The following is a 24,309-nucleotide window of genomic DNA, read 5'->3' on the forward strand; positions in this document are numbered from 1 at the left end:
CCTATATGTGTTACTGAATGGAACCAAACCGGGAGTCGATCATAAGAGAAGTATCACTTGGGGAATAGAGGCTGAACAAGCCTTCCAAGAGTTAAAAAGACGACTAACTGGTGCTCCTGTCTTGGCGTATGCAGATTACTCTCTACCATTTGTTTTGTGTACCGATGGAAGTTTAAAAGGATTAGGAGCTGTTCTTTCTCAAGTGCAGAATGGACGGGAATGTGTCATTGCTTATGCCAGTCGGACGCTGAGAGATGGGGAAAAGAATCCGGACAACTATAGCTCATTCCGGTTGGAACTTTTGGCAGTCGTATGGGCGGTGACCGAGCGATTTGCAGATATCTTGCTGGGCGCAGAGTGTGTGTTATGGACTGACAATAATCCATTGGTTCATTTAGACTCGGCCAAATTGGGTGCTATGGAGCAACGTTGGCGAGCACGACTTAGCAAATTTAAATTTACTGTGAAGTACCGCCCAGGACGAGCTAATGGGAATGCAGATGCCCTGTCCCGTAATCCAGTAGATTTGCCTGAAGGACTGACTGAAGAGGAGTTAGAGGAAACAGAGACTCCTAATTTCCTTGCCAATGAAGTACATGATCAGATGCCAGGTGAGAATATTCAAAGTGCTCCGGTGCATACTGTGGAGCCCATAAGAGAAACCATCGATCAATGGACTGCTGAAGAATGGAAGAAACAGCAGTTGCAAGATATTCAAATTCGGACTGTAAGAAGATGGGTGCTAGAGAGATACCGACCCAATCAACGAGAGCGATTGCGATTGTCTGGAGTGGGACAGAGAATATATCGCCAACGAGATAGATTGGCAGTAAAACAAGGGATATTGTACCGCCGAGTATTCCTACCGACCATGGAAGGACCCGTCTGGCAAGCTGTGTTGCCGGAGCGAGAGTTAGAAAGTACGGTTAAGTGGATGCATGAGAAAAAGGGGCATTATGGTCCTGAAAAGACTTTCCGTTGGTTGCAACAATTCTACTATCATCCTTTGCTGTTTGCAGTGGCACAGAAAGTGTGTCAGAACTGTAGAAATTGCACCCTGGCCAGAGCGGCTGAACAACAAGCTCCGGTGGGGCATATACAGACGCATTATCCATTACAGTTGGTCATGATGGACTATTTGACAGTAGATGAGTCTTTACAAGGGTACAGATATTTATTGGTTGTGATAGACCACTTCACCAAATTCACAGTGGCCGTACCTACCAGAGATCAAACGGCTGAATCTGCGGCACAGGGATTGTGGACTCATTTCATCTTACCCTATGGATGTCCTTCACAGCTTCACTCTGGTCAAGGAGCTTGTTTTGAGGGGCGAGTAATAGAAGAATTATGCAGATTGTACCAGATTAAAAAGACCCGCACGACCCCGTATCACCCTCAAGGGAACGGGGCCTGTGAAAGGGTGAATCGGACCATATTGCAGTTGTTGCGAACACTGGAGAAACAAAAAAAAGAGAGATGGCCTGACTACATTGCAGAATTAATCTGGATCTATAATAACACTGTACATGCCACTACTGGATATTCTCCTTTTCTGTTAATGTTCGGAAGAAATGGACGATGTCCCCTAAATTTAATGATGCCTATCCCGGAAGAACAAGAAGAGTGGATTCCGCAGACCTGGATGTGGGGTCATCGACGCAAGGTACAAGAAATGTATAATTTAGTGGCGCAGAGACTGGGGCCTCATGATCTTACAGTAAATCAGAAATTGAAGGAACTACCTTTGCAAGTGGGTGATAGAGTAATCGTGCGAAACCAGGGTGCAAGAAGAGCAGGAAAGCTGCAATGGAAGTGGGAAACCTTGGCGTATGAGGTGGTGCGTCAGCCCAATCCATATATTCCTGTATTTGTGATCAAGCCGGAGGGTAGTAGTGGCCCTTTGAAAACCGTACACAGAAATATGCTGAGACCCTGCACATTTATAAGTCGTGAACCAGAAGCAAACACTAGAGATCCTCCTGTTGCAACACCCGTTCCCGTAGATGAAGGTTGGTGGAGTCCGCCGGTTCAAGTACCAGAGAGACAAGAAAGTACCAGTGAAGTACAAGAAGAGAATGTTACTCCTGTGGAAGAAGAGTTGTCACAGGTACGTCATTCTCAGCGATCCAATTTTGGAAGACTTCCTTCTAGGTTTGAAGGATTTGTGACGCCACAGCAAGTTGCCGGGACGGCAACTGATAAACCTGGGGGAAAAGATGTAACCCAGCAAAAGGATTGTATGGCATTGAGAAATGGGAGGTTGTGGCCGGCCACTAGAGGGCGCTGTGAGGTTAGTACATCGACAGTGTTTAGTGTGTGGAGTGATATACAAGAGAGGTCTAGTGAGGAAGTGTCTGGAGAGAGGTCTGAGAAGCGCTGGACAGGAAGAGACAGAGACTGGACTGAGAGAGCTGTAGCAAGTAAGGAAGACATTGTGACTCAGATAACTGTAAAAGATAAAGAGCATTCTGGCCAGCAGCAGAGCATAAGTAATGTGAAGTATCAGACACGCATTTACTGGAGTTCCAAGTTAAGGAGATCCGGCTGAAGTTAAGAGGAGAGTGTTTAGAGCAAGAAGCTGAAGACGCCATTTTGAGCATAAGGTAACATAGAGCCATTAAGTGCCGGATCATCAGAGAGTGCATTGTATTACATTGCCGGACCTCAAAGATCACATTACACTAAACCTGGAAGCTAAGAGACTTTATTATCCTAAGGCACCGGATAAAGAGAACATATTTTAATCATTACGGATTATAAGAGACTGTGTTATATTGAAGTGCCGGATAAAAGCAGAGACTGTATTGTTTACCGAGCACCAGTTATATTTTGCCTAGAGCTCAAGTTTTGACTGTTGTCATATTTTCTGCATGTTCAGTAAAGACAAAACGAATATAATCCCGGTGTCAGTAATTATTGTCCTTAAAGTCATATTACAAACATTAAAAATCCTATATGAATTTGGTGTCACTATAATTGTATTGACCAGCAGAATTAAGTAAATTTGTTGTTTTTACCGCATGGTGAAAGACGTAAAAACAAAACCCAAACGAAAATGGAGGAATCACTGTTTTTTCCAATTCCACCCCACATAGAATTTTTTTTCAGTTTTCCAGTACATTATATGGTACTTTAAATGGTGCCAATAGGGCAGGATTTGTTTGGAGAGCAGCGCTTTTAAACATTTTATTATATGTTTGAAATATCCTAATCCTTGTGAGTATGGAAATAAAATTTGTACTTGGATAAATCTCCAAACAGTGTTGCACTATATTTCTCTTTATTCATCTAAAAATACAAAATTTGTAACCTGTTGGATCTATGTGTAGTGGCAACCAACCTTCTCAGGAGAAGTCTTGAACTTTATTTATTTCCTATTTGTGTATGTGCTGGGTAAACGTATATCTGCTAAGGATATTGCACTAGATTGCTATTTTTGAAATCGTTAGAGCGGTATAATATATATATATATATATATATATATATATATATATTTTTTTTTTTTTTTTTTTTATTTTTTTTATTTTTTTTTTCGTATTTACATAGTGTGTTGTGGATTTTACACTTTTTTATACCTGCTCCAGTTTATGATTATTGTAGTGTGCAACAGGAGCATTTCAGAAATTGTAATCGTAATGACCAGCAGAATTAAGTAAATTTGTTATTTTTACCGCACGGTGAAAGACGTAAAAACAAAACCCCCAAAAAATTGAGGAATCACTGTTTTTTCCAATTCCACCCCACATAGAATTTATTTTCAGTTTCCCAGTACATTATATGGTACTTTAAATTGTGCCAATAGAAACTACAAATCCTCCCGCAAAAATAAGCCTTCACACCACTCCGTTGACGGAAACATAAAAAAGTTATGGCTCATAGAAGGCGGGGAGTGTAAAACTAAAATGAAAAATAAAAAAATGGCTTGGACATTAAGGGGTTAAAAAGGTTACTTACAGTGGCAGCTGGGCAGATCTCGGTCCCAAGTGCCATCTCCCTGGCAGGAAAGAACATGTGTACCCATTAAATAGTAACCATGGCTGCACTCATAGGAGACGGATGTACCAAAGCTGAATCGATCTGGACCTTTTTGAAGAACACGTCTTAGGCCATTCTCAACATGTCCAGGATCTGTACAGTTTAAGACTGGCAAAAAGAAAATTTACAGGAAAAAGAAACCAGAAGCCTGTAAGAATAAGGTATTCAAGGACTACAAGAAGATAAATGGAACACAATGGACAAGGAGAGCAAGACAAATACATGAAAACAAAGTCATCGTAGAAAGACCATAAACCCTAAATAGAAAAGGACAGTACAGAGAAAAATAGATGATAAAATGACTACAAAAGTGTTAGACTGTATCCGGGAAGAACATCAGAGCAGCAACTGGCTCTACTTCAACTCAATAAGTGTAAGTAATAATTTTAATTAATTGCCACTTTACATACAGAGGGTAGGGATAGGGACAAAGGGTAAGCTAGTTTACTTTGAAAGTAGGGCTGGGCGATTTTGCCAAAAAATAGAATCTAGATGTTTTTCAACACTATGGACAATTTTTGATTTGAATCTTGATTTTCCGATTTTTGTTAAATAAATGGGAAAAAAATAAATACCAAGATAGGGTATTTATGTTACAATGCTAGTAAACAATGTACAGTATATATGGTGTGGTGCATTTGAGCAGCAGGAGAACAGCGAGACCTGAAGTAAAATACACATAAGGTCCCATTCACATACATTTTTTCCTACAGTTAGCGTGTACGCCTGGAAAGATCTAGACATACACGCTTAAGGCCCTTTTACACTGGGCAATTATCGGGCAGACAAGCGTTCATAGAACGCACGTTGCCGATAATTGCCCTGTGTAAACAGGGCAGTGACCAACAAATGAACGATCATCTGCTGATCGTATCGTTTTAAAAAACTTTAATATTATCGTTGTTGGCAGCACATCTGCTGACATGATAATAATGTATGGGTACGGGCAATCTGAGTAAGGAGCGCTCGTCCCCATACATAGATCCTTGTGACTGGAGCAGACAATCGCTAAACAAAGAGCTGTCTTATCGATCGGCGCTCATTGCACCGGCCAAAATTGGCCTGTGTAATAGGCCCTTTAACGTCTCCTTATGTTACAATTAGCCTGGTGTAAATTATAATAAATGTGTTGGGCCGCAGTGGTCACGCTCTTTCCCAGAGTTCACGTCCCTTTCTACAAAAGTGTCGTGGGTGGCGCAAAAAGGGCAAGTCGCAATTTGGACAGCAAATTATGACTTTTCGGCCCTTTTGTGACTTTTTTCTGGTGGTTGATAAATTACCCTCAAAGTCTGCATGTGATTTATGAATGCTCTTTGGACATAACTTCTGTGGCATGTCTCTTAGATTTATTACCAGCAGTACTATACAGAACTAGTAAACCCCCTTGCATTGTATATCACCAGCACTGAGGCTCCTTCACTAACACTGCTCTCTGCTACGACGGCAATATCATAACTGAAAATAATGAAAACCACTTCATTTACCCATTCAGTTCCTGCCTCTATTTCAAGGCTTAAGAAGCTATAGGATGGCTATAGGGTGGCTATAGCTTCTTAATCCTTGAAATGCAGCAGGAACTGAATGGGTTGAGCAGCTGCCCAGGAGAACGGGACTCCGTATAAAACAATCTCTGGACTCACAGTTACACAGTTAGCAAACCCCAGCCCCATCACTGATGGTCCTGTTCATTGTCGGCATTCATTAAAGTAGATGCGCTGTGCAGCGTGTCTGCTTTTTTTCTCTCCTGCTATGGGGCGGGGCCTGTAACAATCACGATTCTGGGCAAATCCAGAATCGTGCCAACTTGAAATGGCGAATTAATCAAATTAATTTGATTAATCGCCCAGCACTATTTGAAAGTGTACCCTACTTACTTCTGCATGTTGGAAGGACGTGACTCCATTGTCCATTGGCTTGGCATTGAGCTTGAGATACACCCTCTAAGACATATCCAGGATGGCATCCAAACTTCACTATGTCATTCAGGTTATACTGTGATCCCTGAGTTATTCCATTTCCAGGATTACCAGGGTGTCCACATGTGATTGCTATGATGGGTAGAAGTGAAAAGACAATGAAAATCTAAAATGACCCCACAACTTTTTTTTTTAATCTCTCGTCCAATCTCTATATGTTGTTATCATTAGGTGATACATTACATGTCAAGTCTTGTAATCTAGTGTATACCAGTCTATCTTATACTTTTTTATAATGTTGGCAAATTACGTTATTTCTTGTTTTTTTTTATATTTGTATCTGCTTAGATTCTATAGTAATATTAAACTTTACTTATATTCGTAGGTATAGTAACTGTAAGTACTGTAAGTAAAAGTGCAATATGCCTCAATATGCAGTCTGGATTCTCCAGTTTCCACTTTTAGTTTGACATTACACCTCGGCCTGCAGAACGGAGTCTCGTAGGAGCAGGTATTAAAGGGAATCTTTAATGAATGATTTCTTGGTCACATTGTTTTATTAGCAGTAGTTGTATATGTTCTGGCCTCTGCTCAGTAGCAGCAGACAAAGCCCCTGGGCAACAACACTATTGTGCAAATATTACATTGAAGGGCAAGAACTACCGATTTAGTTGCCAGTTAGAGAAAAATTGCAGACATGTCCCAAATTGTGATCGTGCATTATGCCTTATGTATTTTTGAATTTTTGTTTGTTTATATAATGTTGATGTGTTATAAAAATGTCTTGTGAATGACAGAAATGCCACATGTTATTGTAGTGCACAAGGTGACATCCAATGATGCTTTGAAGATCCCTGTTGTCAATGTTGTACTTGTCAACCCCACTTGTCAATGTTGTTGTAAAGGATCTGCCAGGCACAGCTTCGGGGTTAACTCCCTTAATTAATCAGTCAGCACCTGAATCTACATCCCTGAGACTGACTCCAGCTTCCACCACTCAGGCTGGCAGGCTTAGGAGTGGGAGAGCCTATCGCACCCTGGCCAGACTCAGCTAGCTCCCGCCCTCTGTCTATTTATACCTGCATTTCCTGTTCCTCCTTGCTTGTTATTCTTTTTCGTGTGGTTTCCTGGCCCAGCTACAGCTCCTTCTATTTTGTTCCTGCTCCATACAGACCCTGGCTTACTGACTACTCTTCTGCTCTTCGTTTGGTACCTCGCACACTCCTGGCTTGACTCGGCTCGTTCACCACTCTGGTTGCTCACGGTGTTGCCGTGGGCAACTGCCCCTTTCCCTTGCTTGTATTCCCTTGTATGTTTGTCGTGTTTGTCGTGCACTTACTGAGTTGTACCCCGTCGCCTAGGGCGGGTCGTTGCAAGTAGGCAGGGACAGAGTGGCGGGTAGATTAGGGCTCACTTGTCCGTTTCCCTACCCCCCGGTCATTACAGTTGTACTTACGGACACAGATGGGTGACCTCTCTGACCATCGATGGTCCTGCTGACATATTCTGACAGACTTTCCAATCAATCTGAATCCTGCATTGCATTGGTATACCACGCTGTCTCGATAATTATAGTTCTGCCCATTAATCAAGCCATTAACTATAGGTTCTGGGGTCCCGCAGTGACCAGCTGTATAAAAGAAACAAGTATCACTAATCAATGCAGAACATGAATGAATCATTGCTATAAAATACTAAGTAACTCTACTTTCTTATATCCGACTGATCAGATTAGATATTGTAGTCACACTGCTTTAGTATTATTGGTACCTTATTCTTTTTATTAGCTCTCACAAAAGAGTCTTTATTGACATAATTTTTATCTTAAAATTGGTAATTGTCAAGTGCTAGATGAGTAGGGATGGAACAGTAGTGACTGTAGGGGATTCAGTCCTACCGCTTGAAGATGCCCATCGACCATCCACCACATAAGAGAACAGCAGTACTATAAATGGCATATAGTTGGGGTGCCTGGTAAAATGTTTGCATCTGAGTCCAGATTTTTCAAGTAGATGTAGTTGCATCAAAGTGGGTAAAATTAAAGTGTGCATTCACCTCATTAATACTACCCCTTTTTTTATATTGAAATGTGCACGGATCCCGCTACACAAAGCCATGGCGATCAGCTGTTATTTGGCTTTCATACTATGCTACTATACATTTCCCCTGCAGTAGATCTATAGTATAATATTCAAATGACTGGCCGACCATGTTATACATGGATGGACAAGGTTTGTCAGAGTGGGCATATGGAAAGGGGTTATCTTCCTAAGGCAACCCCTTTATTTTATATTGGCAGTACAGTTAGTAAATGTAATCATTGTTTATGACCTTTTATATGTTCTTACTTATTATTCATTTTGACATTAGAAAACAATCTCATGTTGCTACCTGGGAAACAAACTGGTGCTAACATATCTCTGATTTTTTAGTATGTTTCCTTGTTTAACCCCTTAGTGACCAGCCCATTTTAGGCCTTAATGACCAAGCTATTTTATTCGTTTTTCTATAGTCGCATTCAAAGAGCTATAACGTTTTTATTTTTTCGTCTACATAGCTGTATGAGGACTTGTTTTTTGCGGGATTAGTTGTGCTTTTTAATAGCACCATTTTTGGGTACATATAATTTTTATATTAACTTTTATTAACCTTTTTGGGGGGGATTATAAAAAAAAACCTGAAATTCCGCCATTGTTCTATGCGTTTTTAAATTGACGCCGTTCACTATGCGACGTAAATAACATGTTACCTTTATTCTATGGGTCGGTACGATTACGGCGATACCACATATGTGGAGGTTTTTTTTATGTTTTACGACTTTTGCACAATAAAATCACTTTTGAACTAAAATTATTTGTTTTTGCATCGTCGCTTTCGAAGAGCCGTAATTTTTTTATTTTTCCATCAATGTAGTGATTTTTTGGGCTTGTTTTCTGTGGGACAAGACGTAGTTTTGAATGGTACTGTTTTGGGGTACATAGACTTATTGATTCATTTTTATTATGACTTTTTTGGGGGGCAATGGAAAAAAATTGCAATTTCGCAATTAGTTTTTTGCGTTTTTTTTTACGGTGTTCACTTTGCGGTTTAAATGACATATTAACTTTATTAATGGAGTCATTACGGTCGCGGCGATACCACATATGTGTACTTTTTTTTTTTTTTTACACTTTTACTAAATAAAACCACTTTTTATGGAAAAAAATGGTTTTATTTATTTTTTTACTGTACTTTTTATTAATAATCTTTATTTCACTTTGATGACTTATTTTATTAGTCCCACTAGGGGACTTTACTGTGCGATGTTCCGATCGCTGCTATAATGCTCTGGTATACTTCGTATACCAGAGCATTATTGCCTGTCAGTGTAAATCTGACAGGCAATCTGTTAGGACGTGCCTCCGGCGCGTCCTAACAGGCATATGTCCAGGGCAGACCTGGGGGCTTTTATCAGTCCCCCGGCTGCCATGACACCCCATCGGAGACCTGCGATTGCATTCGCGGGCCGCCGATGGGTGACAGAGGGAGCGCACTCCCTCTGTAAACAAAGTTAAATGCCGCGGTCGCTATTGACGGCGGCATTTAACGTGTTAAACGGCCGCGATCGAAGTAAACTTCGATCGCGGGCGTTGGAGCAGGAGCTCAGCTGTCATCAGACAGCAGAGCCCCGGCTCCTGCCTGCACGGGAGACCCGTGCAGGACTTAGACTATGCTGACGTGAAAAGGCGTCAGCCTGGCCTAAAGCCCATTAGTGAATCACGTAAAAAGGCGTATTAGTGGTCACTAAGGGGTTAAAACTTGTGTGTATTGTAGTAGTGGAGCTACTGGACAGTGCAGAAACTGTCCAGTTTCAAGCAACCAGGGAACATGTACAGCAGAGAGGGTTTTCTCTGCTGTTGCTTGGGTGTAAAACCCGGAATAGGGCCTGGTTTGCTGGAGTGTGAAGAAGGGCGTCTTCCACTCCATACAGACAGTCCATGTCTTGGGCTGTCTGATGAGCCTAGTTAGGCTTCACCTGAGACGGCTCTTTAATTCAGGTGTGTGCAGTTCACACAGGGCTCTCAGTCTGGGGAAGACAGGCATGCTAGCCTGTGAGAGTCACCAATGTGTAAGGTAAAGCTGCCTATGTTTTGAGGTGCTGGGCACAAGGCTCAGTGTCTCGTAGTGAGGGACACTGAATGTGTTAGTTAGAGGCTGGACGGCCTATGGTTTATTTTGTATGTTTCTGTTGTAACACTGCTTGCTGTGGTGAAGACAATAAAACTAGCTGCGGCTGGTTTAAACTTTTATTCCATGAGTTGGTGTGAGCTTTCTATGTGTGCCAACCATCTCACCCGGGAGATGGTGATCCTGTGAGCTAAGTGGTCCCCAGGTTGTCACAGTATGAAGACATGTTTGTTGCATGGACAGAAGGTCTCGAGGCTAAACATGAACATGATTAGAACATGATTACATACTTATTAGTCAAAGGTGGAACTTCACTTCCAGTACTGTATGTATCTAACATGTTTCCTGTACTTACCCAAGCACTTGACTTCTTGTCCACTCCACAACCCATTTGCCATACATTCTCGCACACGGGACCCCACCAGGGTGTAACCACTATTACAGGCAAATATGGCAGTTGCCCCATACTGGGTCAACATACCAATTTTATTTCCATTAGCTGGAATTGGTTGGTCCCCACAAGAGATAACTGGAAAACACAAGTAAGGTAAGAGTTTGAGTGTCAAAAACAAATATAACTGATCCCTAATTCAGAAAAATGCGCATTTTACTAGAACATTACTGAATATGTATATAGAAAAAACATCTTTCTCTACTGTCACTGAACATGATGTTCCAAGAGATAGACTTATTGTATACTAAAATTGGTAATGTTGAATAAGCCAGTGGACTTTGGCATTGCATAAGCAATGTTAAAGTTACATACGTGAAACGGTAAACTATGAAATGTATTTAACTTATAGAAAGTTTCATTTTTCGAAAGTCAGATCTTGAATCAGATTTCCTGCTTATACAAATGTCTTAGAATATGATTACACAATGTTGCTGTTTTTGATGTATCTACAATACTAGTGGTTCTAGTCATATAATGAATCCCTTTAATATACTAGCCAAATTTTCTTTACTCACAACAAAGAAAATTGCAGCCTTCTATTAAATGTATCAATCTGTAAAATGACATATGGGTCACACAGTAATAGAATAGCTTAGTGTCATCCATTGATATGGTAACTAAGTATCGTTCTAGAATATGAAGGCTCAGCATCAGGCAGTAATATGACAGTTTTGCTACGATTCATGTTCTGAAAAGCTCAAAATGACCCAGTAATGGAATGGCATATTTCACACTCTCAATGACACAATGTCCTATTACATCATTACATGGTAGTAGATTTCAATATATCTCACTGTTGCAGGTTGGCACATTTTCCCCCACACTCCACGATCCATTGGCTTGACAGTAAATAATGCGAGGACCCATGTAGTAGTAGCCAGGGTCACAGATTAACATGAGTTCAGCTCCATATTGATACTGAGTTTTATGGATAAGACGCCAGCGACCATGTTCAGTGTTTAAACTGTTGATTTCTGGACATGTGACAGCTGGGAAAGAGAAGGTGAAGATGTAAGATAAAGTCAAGTATTTTCCACCTTGCCGACATTATGGTGCACTGTTGTACTCACCTACACATTGTGGAGGGTTGTTGCCATTGCTCCAGTGCCCAGAAGGTAGACACTCTGCAACTGTTTCCTCAGGATTCAAGAGATGGTGTCCATCATTGCATTCATACAGAGCTTTGGTGCCTACAGTGTACTCCTTTCCAAATACTGCCCCATTCTTGGGAGCAGCTGGGACTCCACAAAACATTGCTGAAGAGAAAAGGAGGTTAATTTAAAGAAGCACTCTACTTTTTTTTTAGAACATAGCTTTCTATAAAAATGACCATTTCATCTGGAAATAGTCTCCTCTATTAAAGTACCATTTTATTTGTATATGGCACTATCTATTATAGAAGATTAACAGAAAAAAAAAGATATCCAAAAAGCATAAAGGGATGCCTGTGTCAGCATACATACGGAATCAAAAATATTTATGTTAGTTTTGCTGATGTATAGCTTTCCTGCTAAAATAAACACTAACTTTTCAAAATACTTCTGCTAATCTAATAGCAAACCTGATATATATGAACTTTGTAATTTACTTACTTTTAAAATGTTGTTTTATCCATGCAAATTCTGTATGAATTTACTGCCACTAGGTGTCTCCCTTCCTGTAATCTGCTGTCCACCACCTGGTGTCAAGCAAAATTCATCCCTAGTTACAGAGTAGAGGAGATGGACTATAGGAATTGGGGATGTGTCTCTTCTGAGCCTGCCCATAGAAGTCTATGTAGAGGGGAGGTGGAGCAGGATGAGGGAGCAGGGAGAGACACAGATGCTGCTGCCCATATATGTCTATGGAGAGGGGAGGGGGAGCAGGATGAAGGAGCAGGGACACAGATGCTGTTTCCCATATAAGTCTATGGAGAGGGGAGGTGGAGCAGGAGGAGGACGCAGATAGCAAAAAAGACACAGACAAGCTGCCTATACAAGTCTATGGAGAGGAGAGGGGGAGCAGGAGGAGAGTGTAGGAAGAGACAGACACACTGCCCATAGAAGTCTATAGAGCAGAAGAAACGAACAGGGAGAAAGTCACAGATGTGCTGCCCATAGAAGTCTATGGAGTTGAGGAGCAGTAGGAAGGAGCAAGGGAGGGAGACACAGACATGCTGCTCATAGAAGTCTAAGGAGAGGGGAGGTGGGAGCAGGAGGGGAGTAGAGTGAGAGAAAGATAGACACAGACAGGCTGCCCATAGAAGTCTATGGAGAGGGGATGAGCAGAGAAGAGATACAGGCTGCTGGTAAGATTTATATTCCATCCAGTGGTGGATTCTCAGTTATACTGCTCATTATTGCTGTATAATCTCCTCCATGCTGCTGCTGGCAAGATTAATATCTAAACCTATTGCTGAATTCTGAGCTTTACTGCTCATTACGGCTGTACAATGTCCTCCACGCTGCTGCAGCTTCTATATCTATACACACACACACACACACATATATATATATATATATATATATATATGATAGATAGATAGAGAGGACATTTGTATTCAGTGTATAGAAGACATGATAGCAGTTAGGCTCGACCCACTAGTTCAGAGAAAACTGAGAATTAGATATAGAACCTGCAGAGGGGAAAACTTTGCCCACTATGCTAAAATAATGAACTGGAAGGAAAGAAGAATAAACTGGGAGGAAAGAAAAGCGGAGTGGAGAGTCTTTTATATAGTTCTATGCTTTCTACAGCCTTTAGCTTTAAAATTCAATTGAAATGCCTGTCTGATTTTCAGAAAATTAACTATGTAAGAAAAGGTGAATTAAGTGCCCCCACAGCTCAAAGAGGCAAACACTCAATTATTGTTTCAGAGTTTGGCAGATCCTCCAGGCCTGGCCTGGTAACAAGAAGCCAACCATCTCATGGTGGCAGGTAATTTAGTGGCTGGACAGCAGTAGGGGGACACCTCATGCCTCCAGTTGAAATGATAATTATGACAGTGTCAGGCTGGCTGGAAGGGAAGCTGAGGGAGATCTCAGTCTAGACTGCTAAGTGTGCAGAATTCCAATGTAATACATGGGAGGGTGAAGGGAACAAAAGACACCTTGTCGATTACTTGTTACTTACCAAACAATTATATTATATACTACTACGTTTAATTAGAAATAAGATACTTCATATGAGAAGAAGAAGATTGATTTAAAGGAATAGTCAAAAGTCATGTTATTTTTCCTCGATTTAAGGATGCAGAAATATCTGTTCTTCTATCACAATGTGGTGTGGGTCAGTAGTTTGTTATTCTTAATGTTATAATGTAATAAAAAGTACGGTAAGTTTATTACTTAAAAACATAATCAGCTCCAGAGTCACATTAGTCAAGAAAATGTACTTGCTGGTGTCGTCTCCCAGCTACATTGTTGTAATTGGTTTGGGGTATTCTATCCCAAAGACGCTGTGTATTTAGAACCATAAAGGCTTTAAATACACAGTTTTAAAGATATTTAAAGCTGAAAAGGCATTTCCCTGAGATTCCACTGTAGGTTGGTGATACAGTATAATGCATTTTTATTGTATATTTGCACTGAGATATTTCAAAATACTGCCATCTGGAATCATACTGATGGTAAATGCACATGGTACAGTCTGCCAGGATTCATCTCCACTGACATTCAGAAGTATTTTGTGTAAATAGCAACACTATGGAACTTTATGCAATTTGGCAGCATTAAAAATATATGTTAATGCATTTTTCTTAAAACATCCATAAGAAAACCACATGAAAACACCATATTCACTTGCAACATTCTTAATTTTATATGACTTAAACTGTCAGCTTATAAATGTTTTGTTTTATCAATGCACATAACTTCTCTTTTTAAGTACAATTCTGTTTTTTTGTTTTTTTTTTTAGCAAATTCCCCATTAAGGGGATGTTTGTCTAATAATATAGTGTCTTGTTATAGTTTCCAAAGTTGTGTTAGGGATTTCAGCATGGATTGCTATGTAAATCACCTTGGGGTTGTACGTATAGACTTACCCTGACATAGCGGCACCTCTGAGTTCCAGTCATAATAGCCTTGAGGACGGCGTAGGCATGTAGCAGAGTTAATTCCAATGAGCCGATAGCCAGGATTGCAAGTGAACCGAACAACTCCTCCAGGGGGATTGATGACAGAACCCAGTACAGAGCCGTGGAGAGGAGGACGAAGGAGACTGCAATATGCAGCTAACATATACAAAAAAATATATAAATTACATAGAAGGATGATTGTCTTTTATTGCTAATGAAATATGCATTGAAGTGAAAACATTTGTCTTCAAGATACCACTGAATTTTGCTAGCTATGAACATGACACCATTGCTGTTGGTTCCTGTATCAGTAAAATCGGATGTTAAATATTGTGTAGTATATTAAAGAACATAGTTTCTAAGGGTCAATTCACACAGAGATTTTGGCGCTGATTTTGACACTGAAACTGCATCGGAATCAGAGTAAAAAAATGTCTGAAATCGCCCCCCATTGATTTCAATGGCAGGCAGAGGCGTTTCTTTTCCCGAAAAACGGCTGAAAAATCGGAAGCAGAACGCCTCCAAACATCTGCCCATTGATTTCAATGGGAAAAACTGCGTTCTGTTCCGACATGACGTGTTTCCGGCGGGGCGTTTTTTCAAAACGGCGGCTTAAAAAACGCCAGTAAAAAATAGGTGCATGTCACTTCTTGAGCCGTTTTTGGAGCCGTTTTCAATTGACTCTATAGACAAACAGCTCCAAAAACGGCCGTAAAAAACGCAGCGAAAAAAGCGAGTGGCTTAAAAAACAGCTCCGTATTTTCAGACGTTTTTGATTTTGTGTGTGCACATACCCGAACACTCAATAAAAGTTTTATTTTATTCTGCTTGTGTCTTTTCTCCCTTTATTTTTTCTTTTGTCTAGTAACTAAACATTAGGGCTCATGAACACATCTGTGTCCGTTTATATGGCCGCAAATCACGGATCCGCAAAACATGGACCGCACACAGATGGCTTCCGCGTGCAGTCCGTAGTTTTGACGGACCAATAAATAGAATGGCTGATCCGCAAAAACAGACAGGAATAGAATCTGTTCTATAATTTGCGGAACAGACACACGGATCCGCAAAAAAAACAGATGTGTGCATGGCCCTATAGAAATGAATGGGTCAGTGTGCTATACGTTAAAAAAACAGATAGCACACTGAAGCAATTCACTGAAGTGTGCATGAGCCCTTATAGTTGAGAACACCAGTGAAAAATGTATACCCTATCTTTATTCTATATTGGGATTTGATTATTTGAAGTTACATTTCCTGTGCCTGAGGCTCCGCTACTGCCACATTCTGATGACCTTTCTTTGTGATTTCTTCCAAGATCAAATAAAAGGAGGCGTGTTCAGAGTGGTGTTGCCCAAGCCACCCCCTTCTGATTTTTTTGTCATGTGCAGTGTTATCATAGAGATCTTGTCTGAATTCATATCACCATCTACATAAATATTTACATCCTGGCTTGAATAGGTATGTGTATATGTAGGAACATTAATGGGGGTGATGATTTGAATAAAAAAAAAAAAAAGAAAGACTACAGAATAGAGCTGACCAGTTTGGAATCCTCAATAAAGGGTTTCCAAAAGAAAACAGTCCAGCACTCCATTCTGCTCGATCCACTGATTTAGGCCTGATTTACACGAGCGTGTGCATTTTGCGCACGCACAAAACGCCGCGTTTTGCGTGCGCAAAAGGCACTTCGCAGCTGCGTGTGTCATCAGTGTATGATGCAATCATTTTGACACTCCGTTTGGATGTTTGTAAACAGAAACGCACGTGGTGCTTTTCTGTTTACATTCAGAGTTTGACAGCTGTTGCGCGAATCACGCAGTTCACACAGAAGTGCTTCCGTGCGACCTGCGTGGTTTTCACGCACCCATTGACTTCAATGGGTGCGTGATTCGCGAACAGCGCACAAAGAAAGGACATGTCGTGAGTTTTACGCAACGCACTCGCGCTGCGCACAATTCACGCACTGTCTGCACTGCCCCATAGCCTAATATAGGTGCGTACGACACGCGTGAAAAGCACGCGCATCTCATGTGCGTATATTACGCTAGTGTAAATGATGCCTTAATGTAAGTACATCCAATATAAATAGAAGAACAAGGCTAAAATTCCATTGCTTAGGCTTAGGCTCCATGCACACGAACATGCTTTTGCGGCCGCAATTCCCCCGAAAATCCACGGGAGAATTGCGGCCCTATTCATTTCTATGGGCCCATGCACATGACTGTGGTTTCCACGGTCTGTGCATGGCCAAGGAGCCTGGACTGCAGAAAGAATGGACATGTCTTATTATGGCCGTGTTCAGCGGTCCAGGCTCATAGAAAATAATGGCGATTTGCGAGCGGCTCGCGGGTGACATTCTGCGGCCGGCCGACCCGAAAATCACGGCCGTGCACATGGCTACGGTCGTGTACATGAAGCCTTACCATTCGAACGCCAAATGCGATCTTTGTCATAGATAACTGAGGACTGACTCCACCAAACAAAAGTCACACCCACCCCTTGATCCATACCAGAATGCATTGCAAGTTACGTCATTACAGGTAAGGCATAAAGGTTAACCCTGAGAATTCAGAATAATTGTACTGCATAACTAAAAATATATTTTTAGTAATTTATTTTACAATTGTGATTAGTTGTTTGATTACATTATCGCTGGATCAAGGGGAAATCCCATTGTTGTTCACTCAGGCCGTTTTTTTAACACCCAAAATCAAAATGGCGCAAAAGTGGCCATGGTTTACAAAATCTTCTAGCACTTATTCAAGTGTTTGCAGCTATTTTTCTTGCAATCCAAAAATGAATTCCTGAGATACCTAATGTACACTTTGTACAAAATATTAAGCTTTACTGTACATGATAATTGCACAAAAAGAAAGGAAATCAATGAACAGGATTTCTAGATTCTAGGGTTTCAGCTCGGGACAATTTCCAGGATCTGGTAGAAAGGGAATTAAGCTTATTGTATAATCATAGTATCAGTAGGAATAAACATGTGAAGAATCTATCCCCTTTACATGGAAAAGGCCTTACTGAATTACAAAAATATGCTAATATCGTAATCAAAATAGACAAGAGGGGTACGATTGCGGTATTAGATGCATCTCTTTATTTATTAAAATTAACATGATGATAAATGACGCGCAGACATACAGAAAACTAACAGAAAATCAAACAGAGGCATGCAAGAAGGCTTTAGGCAGGTTAATAGAGGAAGGCTTTGGGGGCCTTAAAGGGAACCGGTCACCAGCATTTCACCTATTGAACTTTACTTATCCCTCACTGGCCGCTGCTATCAAAAGTTCATTGCCGTTATCCCCTCTCGTAAACTCCTCCTCAGACTGTAAATAACGGTCTGCAAACATTTTGCGCTTTTTATTGTAATAATCCGGTGTCCCTTTGTGCGCACACACAAGAAGAGGACATCAATGCACAAGCGCGGGATTTTGTGTGCTGGGGGAAGGCGAGGAGCTGTCAATCAAAAGTAAGGAGGCGGGGTAAACTCGGAAAGACTTGAGGAATGAAGATAAGACTCTTTCCAAACGAAGATTTGACTCTTTTCAAACCAAGATTTGACTCTTTCCAAACGAAGATTTGACTCTTTTCAAATCAAGATTTGACTCTTTTCAAACGAAGATATGACTCTTTTATGCTCATTAGCATACGGTGTGGGAAAACGGAAAAAAAAAACTGAATACTAAAGCTACAGAGCCGACTAAGAAGACAATTATAGGTTATATAGAAATGGTTTTTCAACCACTACCACCAGTTATTGCTGGTTTAATAGGTGAAATGCTGGTGACAGGTTCCCTTTAACAATCAAACAGAATACTGATAGATCACCCCATAATGTATGCTTTACCTAACGTACACAAAGGGGAAAATCCACCACCTATGAGGCATATTGTGTCCGGCATTGATTTTGCTAAACGAGAGGCTGCGTGCGTGGCTAGATAGCTTGCTGCAGCCTCTCGTTCAGCGTATGCCGGACTACATTAGGGATACAAAAGAAGAACTTCTGTTTTTTATAAATAAAACTTGGCATGAAACCTATTCATGGCGCTCCTGCGATGTTATATCGCTCTATACCTCCATTTCCCAAGATATTGCTGTGTTGCTATTAGAACACCATCTGGACAGACATAGCGCATATAGAGATATTTAAGGTTTTGCTGCAGGTTTTTTTTTGTTTGTCATACATTATTATTTGAAGATCAAACGAGTTCCCATGGGGGCCACATATTCACCATCTTTACCTAACCATGTGATGGCATACTGGGAGGAAACATTTATTTTTAATGAAAGTAATCTCTTTATCTGGGAAGGAGATTCATCTATAATATCTAATTTTTCCAAGTACAGTGCAGAGAGAAAGTTTTTGCCCCTTCCCAATTTCTTCTATTAGTCACAGTAAAATGTTTCAGATCATCAAACTACTTTTAAGTAGTATACAAATAGTATTCAAATACAAATATCAAACAAAGTAATTGAAATCTACCAGTCTGTAACAAAACTATTGCTAAGGCTCTGGGAGTCCAGTGAACCATAGTGAGAGCCAAATGGAGAAATCTTGGAACAGTGGTGAACTTTCCTAGGAGTGTCCGGCCTACCAAAATTTAACTAAGAACAAATCGACGACATATCCAGGAGTTCACAAAAGAACCAGACGAACATCTAAAGAACTGTAGGCTTCACTTGCCTCAGTTAAAGCAAATGAACACGATTCCACAAAAAGAAAGACACAAGGACAAAATGTCATCCATGTGGAGATTTGCGATGCGCAAACCACTCCTCAGCAAAAAGAACACAAAAGCTCGTTTCACATTTGGCCAAAAACATTTATACTATCCCACTTTTGGGATAATATTCTGTGTACTGATCAGAAGACATCTGATGTAAAGCTAACACTGCATTTCCCAATAAGAACATCATACCAACAGTCAAACATGGTGGTGGTAGTGTGAGGGTCTGGGACTGGTTTGCTTCTGCAGGACCTGGACGACTTATCAGAATTGCTGAAACCATGAATTCTGCTCTCTTTTAGAAAATCATAAGGAAAAATGTCCGCCCGTCAGTTTGTGACCTAAAGCTCAAGTGCAGTACAATGATCCAAAGCACACAAGCCATGTACACCTCTGAATGGCACAATAGATTGGAGTGGCCAAGTCAAAGTTCAGACTTTAATCCTATTGGGATGTGTAGTTAATGCTTGAAAACTCTCCAATGTAGCTGAATTAAAACAATTTTGCAAAAAAGAGTGGGTCAAAAATCCTCTACAGCAATGTAAGACTCATCGCAAGTTATTGCAAATGTTTAATTGCAGTTGTGTAGCAAAACTAGTTATTAGGTTTAGGGGGCAATTTAGGGGGCAATTACTTTTACACTTGGTTGATATACTTTTTGTATAAATCTTTATCCTCAACAATTGGAATGATCATTTAAAAGATATATTTTGTGTTTATGTTGTATTTATCTTGTATTAAAATTAGTTGGATGATCTAAAACATTACAATGTGACAAATTAGCAAAAATAGAAGAAATCACACTGTAAATTATTGATGACATAAAACTTCATCATCATGTGAATCATATTAATTTTCTGGACCTTAAACTATATTGGAATATAAGGCATGGCCATTTTTTGATACATGTACTTTTCGAAACTAAGTCATGGACAATACTATATGAGTTGCCGTCCGAAACACACAATCAAAAAGCTGTAACAGTGGTGGAATTATTAAGGGCCAAACACAACTGTAGTAATGATCTCTCTTTAACCCCTTCCCGACATTTGACATATCCATTCACCAAAGTCGGGTTGGGGAAGTATGGAACGGGCTCACAGAGTAAACACTCTCCATACGATGCGGGTGTCGGCTGTATGTTACAGCCGACACTTCAGAGTAATGAGCGGAATACAGCTTGTTTAACTCGTTAAATGGCGCGCTCAATAGCGATTGCGGCATTTAAATCATTAGAAAGAGGGGGCGACCCCCTCTAACAGCTCATCGCGCCCCCCGCAATGCAATCGCGGGTTGGCGATGGTTGCTATGGCTGCCTGGGGGCCTAATGAAGGTCCCCAGGTCCGCCATCTTTGTGCTCCTATTAAGCGCTCCCTCCGGCAGGGCTTAATGGAAGCCTGTCAGAATCACGATATACTGCAATACATAACTTTTCTCATTTTGCCCTGCATGTTTGGATTTTAAAAGACAGACTTTTTTTAATTTGGAAATCTCATCTCTCCAAAAAAATTATATATATATTTTTAAATGAAAACATGAAGGGATAAATATTAATTTATTTATGTTTTTCCTTTCTTCTCTGCAATTATTATGTACAGTAAAGATTAATATTTTGGTGCCGTCCTAGATTCAAAGTAGTAGCGAAAACTCAAAAAACATATTCCAGGACATACCCAGCACACATTAGGATAGAAAAAATATATATATTTCTTAATCTATATAAATACCATTTCACAAGCTATTGCCTTACCCATTAAAAAAACAAACAAACACCTAAATCACCTGGCCAGGTTACTATCTATTTGCCCTTTTTTCCTTGATTACCATCAATATAGTGGGATGAAGGTGCTGGAATGGTTCCCTTCTATTGTATAGATTTGCAAATACATTTGGTTATGTATATTGTGTAGTGGACCTTTTGTGCTATCTAATTTACAATATCCTGACCAGGTGACCAAGGTGGTTTTTAATCGGTGTAGTAGTATTGTAAAATATGCTTAAAGAGGCTCTGTCACCAGATTTTGCAACCCCTATCTGCTATTGCAGCAGATAGGCGCTGCAATGTAGATTACAGTAACGTTTTTATTTTTAAAAAACGAGCATTTTTGGCCAAGTTATGACCATTTTCGTATTTATGCAAATGAGGCTTGCAAAAGTACAACTGGGCGTGTTTAAAAGTAAAAGTCCAACTGGGCGTGTATTATGTGCGTACATCGGGGCGTGTTTACTACTTTTACTAGCTGGGCGTTCTGATGAGAAGTATCATCCACTTCTCTACAGAACGCCCAGCTTCTGGCAGTGCAGATCTGTGACGTCACTCACAGGTCCTGCATCGTGTCGGCACCAGAGGCTACAGTTGATTCTGCAGCAGCATCAGCATTTGCAGGTAAGTAGCTACATCGACTTACCTGCAAACGCCGATGCTGCTGCAGAATCATCTGTAGCCTCTGGTGCCGATGTGTCCTCGCTCGTCTGACACGATGCAGGACCTGTGAGTGACGTCACAGCGTGATCTCTCGAGAACACGCTGTGTCTGCACTGCCAGAAGCTGGGCGTTGTGAAGAGAAGTGGATGATACTTCTCGTCAGAACGCCCAGCTGGTAAAAGTAGTAAAAACGCCCCGATGTACGCACATAATACACGCCCAGTTGGACTTTTACTTTTAAACACACCCACTTGGACTTTTGCAAGCCTCATTTGCATAAATACAAAAATGGTCATAACTTGGCCAAAAATGCTCGTTTTTTAAAAATAAAAACGTTACTGTAATCTACATTGCAGCGCCTATCTGCTACAATAGCAGATAGGGGTTGCAAAATCTGGTGACAGAGCCTCTTTAAGGCAATAGAAATGGTATTTATATATACAAAGATTTTTTTTTTTCTACTTCAATGTGTGCTGGGTTTGTCCGTGACTGTCTGTTTTTTTTTTTTTGTGTTTTCTATGTAGATCAGGTATCTCCATTTTGCAGCATTTAGGATTATGGTTGTTAAGAAACATCCTGAGTGACTAACAATAGGATTTTCCTTTGATTCAGCGAATCACTGTATTTATATAACTGTTCCCTAAAAAACTGGCAACACTCAATCTAGATAAAGTTTCTCTTCCCCCATCAGCCATGACAAATGATTTGTAATTCTTACCTGAATAGCGTATTTTGAATCCCTTCCTGCTATATGCATGGTCAGACAACCATCGGAGAAGGACCTTGTTTCCTGTACTTGTGAATGTCACGGGTGCTGAATAGTTACCGCTCAAAGATGTAAGCAATGTGCTCTGACCAGATGGTCCTAAAAATCAAAGCTTTATTAGATAATGTTCATGGGAGAGAAAATGCAAATAATAAACGTGCTATAAATATGGGATTTTTGGTGTGGCTGGAAATGCTTTTAGGCATTATCCAGACGAGCGCATTTCAATTCCATGTGCTGTCCGTTGAAATAACTTACAGCACACTGACCCATGCAGTTCAATAGGGCTATTCTCACGAGTGTGTGTCCGTTGCGTGAAACTCACTGCATGCCCTATTCTGGTCCGTTTTTGCGGACCACGTCGCCCATTTAAGTTTATAGGTGCATGAAAAACACGGACAGCACTCGGATGATATCCATTTGTTGTCCGTGTTTCACGTATCAATTGCTAAAGAAATGCTTAGAGAAATAAATAAATAAAACCAGGAAGTACTGCGGAGGAAAAACACCGACATGAAAAGCTGATGGCAATCAGAAAGCACACTGATGTCACACGGACGCATGAAATACTGCGTCCGTGATCTGCGGTTAAGAGGACAGAACCCGGTGTTTTTAATATGATATATATCAATACTTATATTAAAACCATGAGCAATAACTACATAATGCCTTAACCCCTTAATGACCAGAGGATTTTAAACCTTAATGACAAAGCAATTTTTTAAGTTTTTCCATCGTCACATTCCAAGAGCTATAACTTTTTTATTTTTGCATCGACCCAGCTATTTTGCCACTCTTTTTTTGCGACCTTGATTTATTCTGTTTACCGTGTGGTATAAATAACATAATAAATTTAATTAGTGGGTCGTTACGATAAAGTCGATACCAAATTTATATCGTTTTCTAATTTTTTTTCTACTTTTACACAGTAAAAACACAGTTTTTTCAAAATTATTTATTTGTGTGTCTCCATATTTGAAGAGCCATAACTTTTTAGTTTTCCGTCAATGCAGCTGCATGAGGCTTTTTTTTGTGGGACGACTTGTAGTTTTCACCGAAAAACGTTTTATCAAATTTTTTTGAAGGCAGGATGCTCAGAAAACATCAATTTTGGCATTGTTTTTTATTTGATTTTTTGCAGCGTTCGCCGAGTGGGTTAAATAACATAATAGCTTTATAGTTTGGGTCGTTATGGACGCGACAATACCAAATATGTGTAATAGTTTTACTTTTTTTTTCAAAATAAAGCATTTTGTAACGGAAAAAGTGGGTTTTTCCTTTTTTTTTCCAATTGGGGTTTTTATTTATTTATTTATTTAACTTTATTAAACTTTTTTAAACTTTTTTTATTAGTCCCACTAGGGGTCTTTACTATGCGATCGTTTGATCGCTTTTATAATACACTGCAATAATTCTGTATTGCAGTGTATTATTGTCTGTCAGTGTAAAACTGACAGGCACCTGCTAGGTCATGCCTCTGGCATGGCCTAGCAGGCATTAACTAGAAGCAGACCTGGGGGCCTTTCCTTTTCACGGCGCCGCTTATTTATTCTGATGCAGCGCCGTCAAATAGCGTATGTATCAGAATAAAGCCTGTTAGTGGCCGCCGTGAAAAGGCGTATTGGCGGCCACTAACAGCTAAAAGAACCATAATGCTGATCATACATGGTTATTATTTGTCCCATTACAATAATCAGGCTGAGATTTGGGCCATTTATATGGAGATGTTATTCATTGAAAAGAAGCT

At 40.3% G+C, this 24,309-nt stretch overlaps 1 protein-coding gene across 3 annotated transcripts in view; it reads right to left on the reverse strand.

Moving 5' to 3' along the window:
- CSMD2 (CUB and Sushi multiple domains 2) overlaps positions 1 to 24,309 on the reverse strand; it is an 897,842-nt gene that overhangs the window by 47,484 nt on the left and 826,049 nt on the right. For all 3 annotated transcript variants that reach the window (XM_075853183.1, XM_075853184.1, XM_075853185.1), the window contains 8 exons: positions 22,515 to 22,661; positions 14,597 to 14,785; positions 11,646 to 11,831; positions 11,370 to 11,564; positions 10,477 to 10,650; positions 7,411 to 7,584; positions 5,913 to 6,086; positions 3,958 to 4,146 (listed from right to left, as the gene is read on the reverse strand). In XM_075853183.1, coding sequence (XP_075709298.1) covers positions 3,958 to 4,146; positions 5,913 to 6,086; positions 7,411 to 7,584; positions 10,477 to 10,650; positions 11,370 to 11,564; positions 11,646 to 11,831; positions 14,597 to 14,785; positions 22,515 to 22,661 — 1,428 coding nt within the window. The remainder of the gene's footprint in view (positions 1 to 3,957; positions 4,147 to 5,912; positions 6,087 to 7,410; positions 7,585 to 10,476; positions 10,651 to 11,369; positions 11,565 to 11,645; positions 11,832 to 14,596; positions 14,786 to 22,514; positions 22,662 to 24,309) is intronic.

This window comes from Rhinoderma darwinii, chromosome 2 (assembly GCF_050947455.1).
Source record: "Rhinoderma darwinii isolate aRhiDar2 chromosome 2, aRhiDar2.hap1, whole genome shotgun sequence".
NCBI classification, from domain to species: Eukaryota; Metazoa; Chordata; class Amphibia; order Anura; family Rhinodermatidae; genus Rhinoderma; species Rhinoderma darwinii.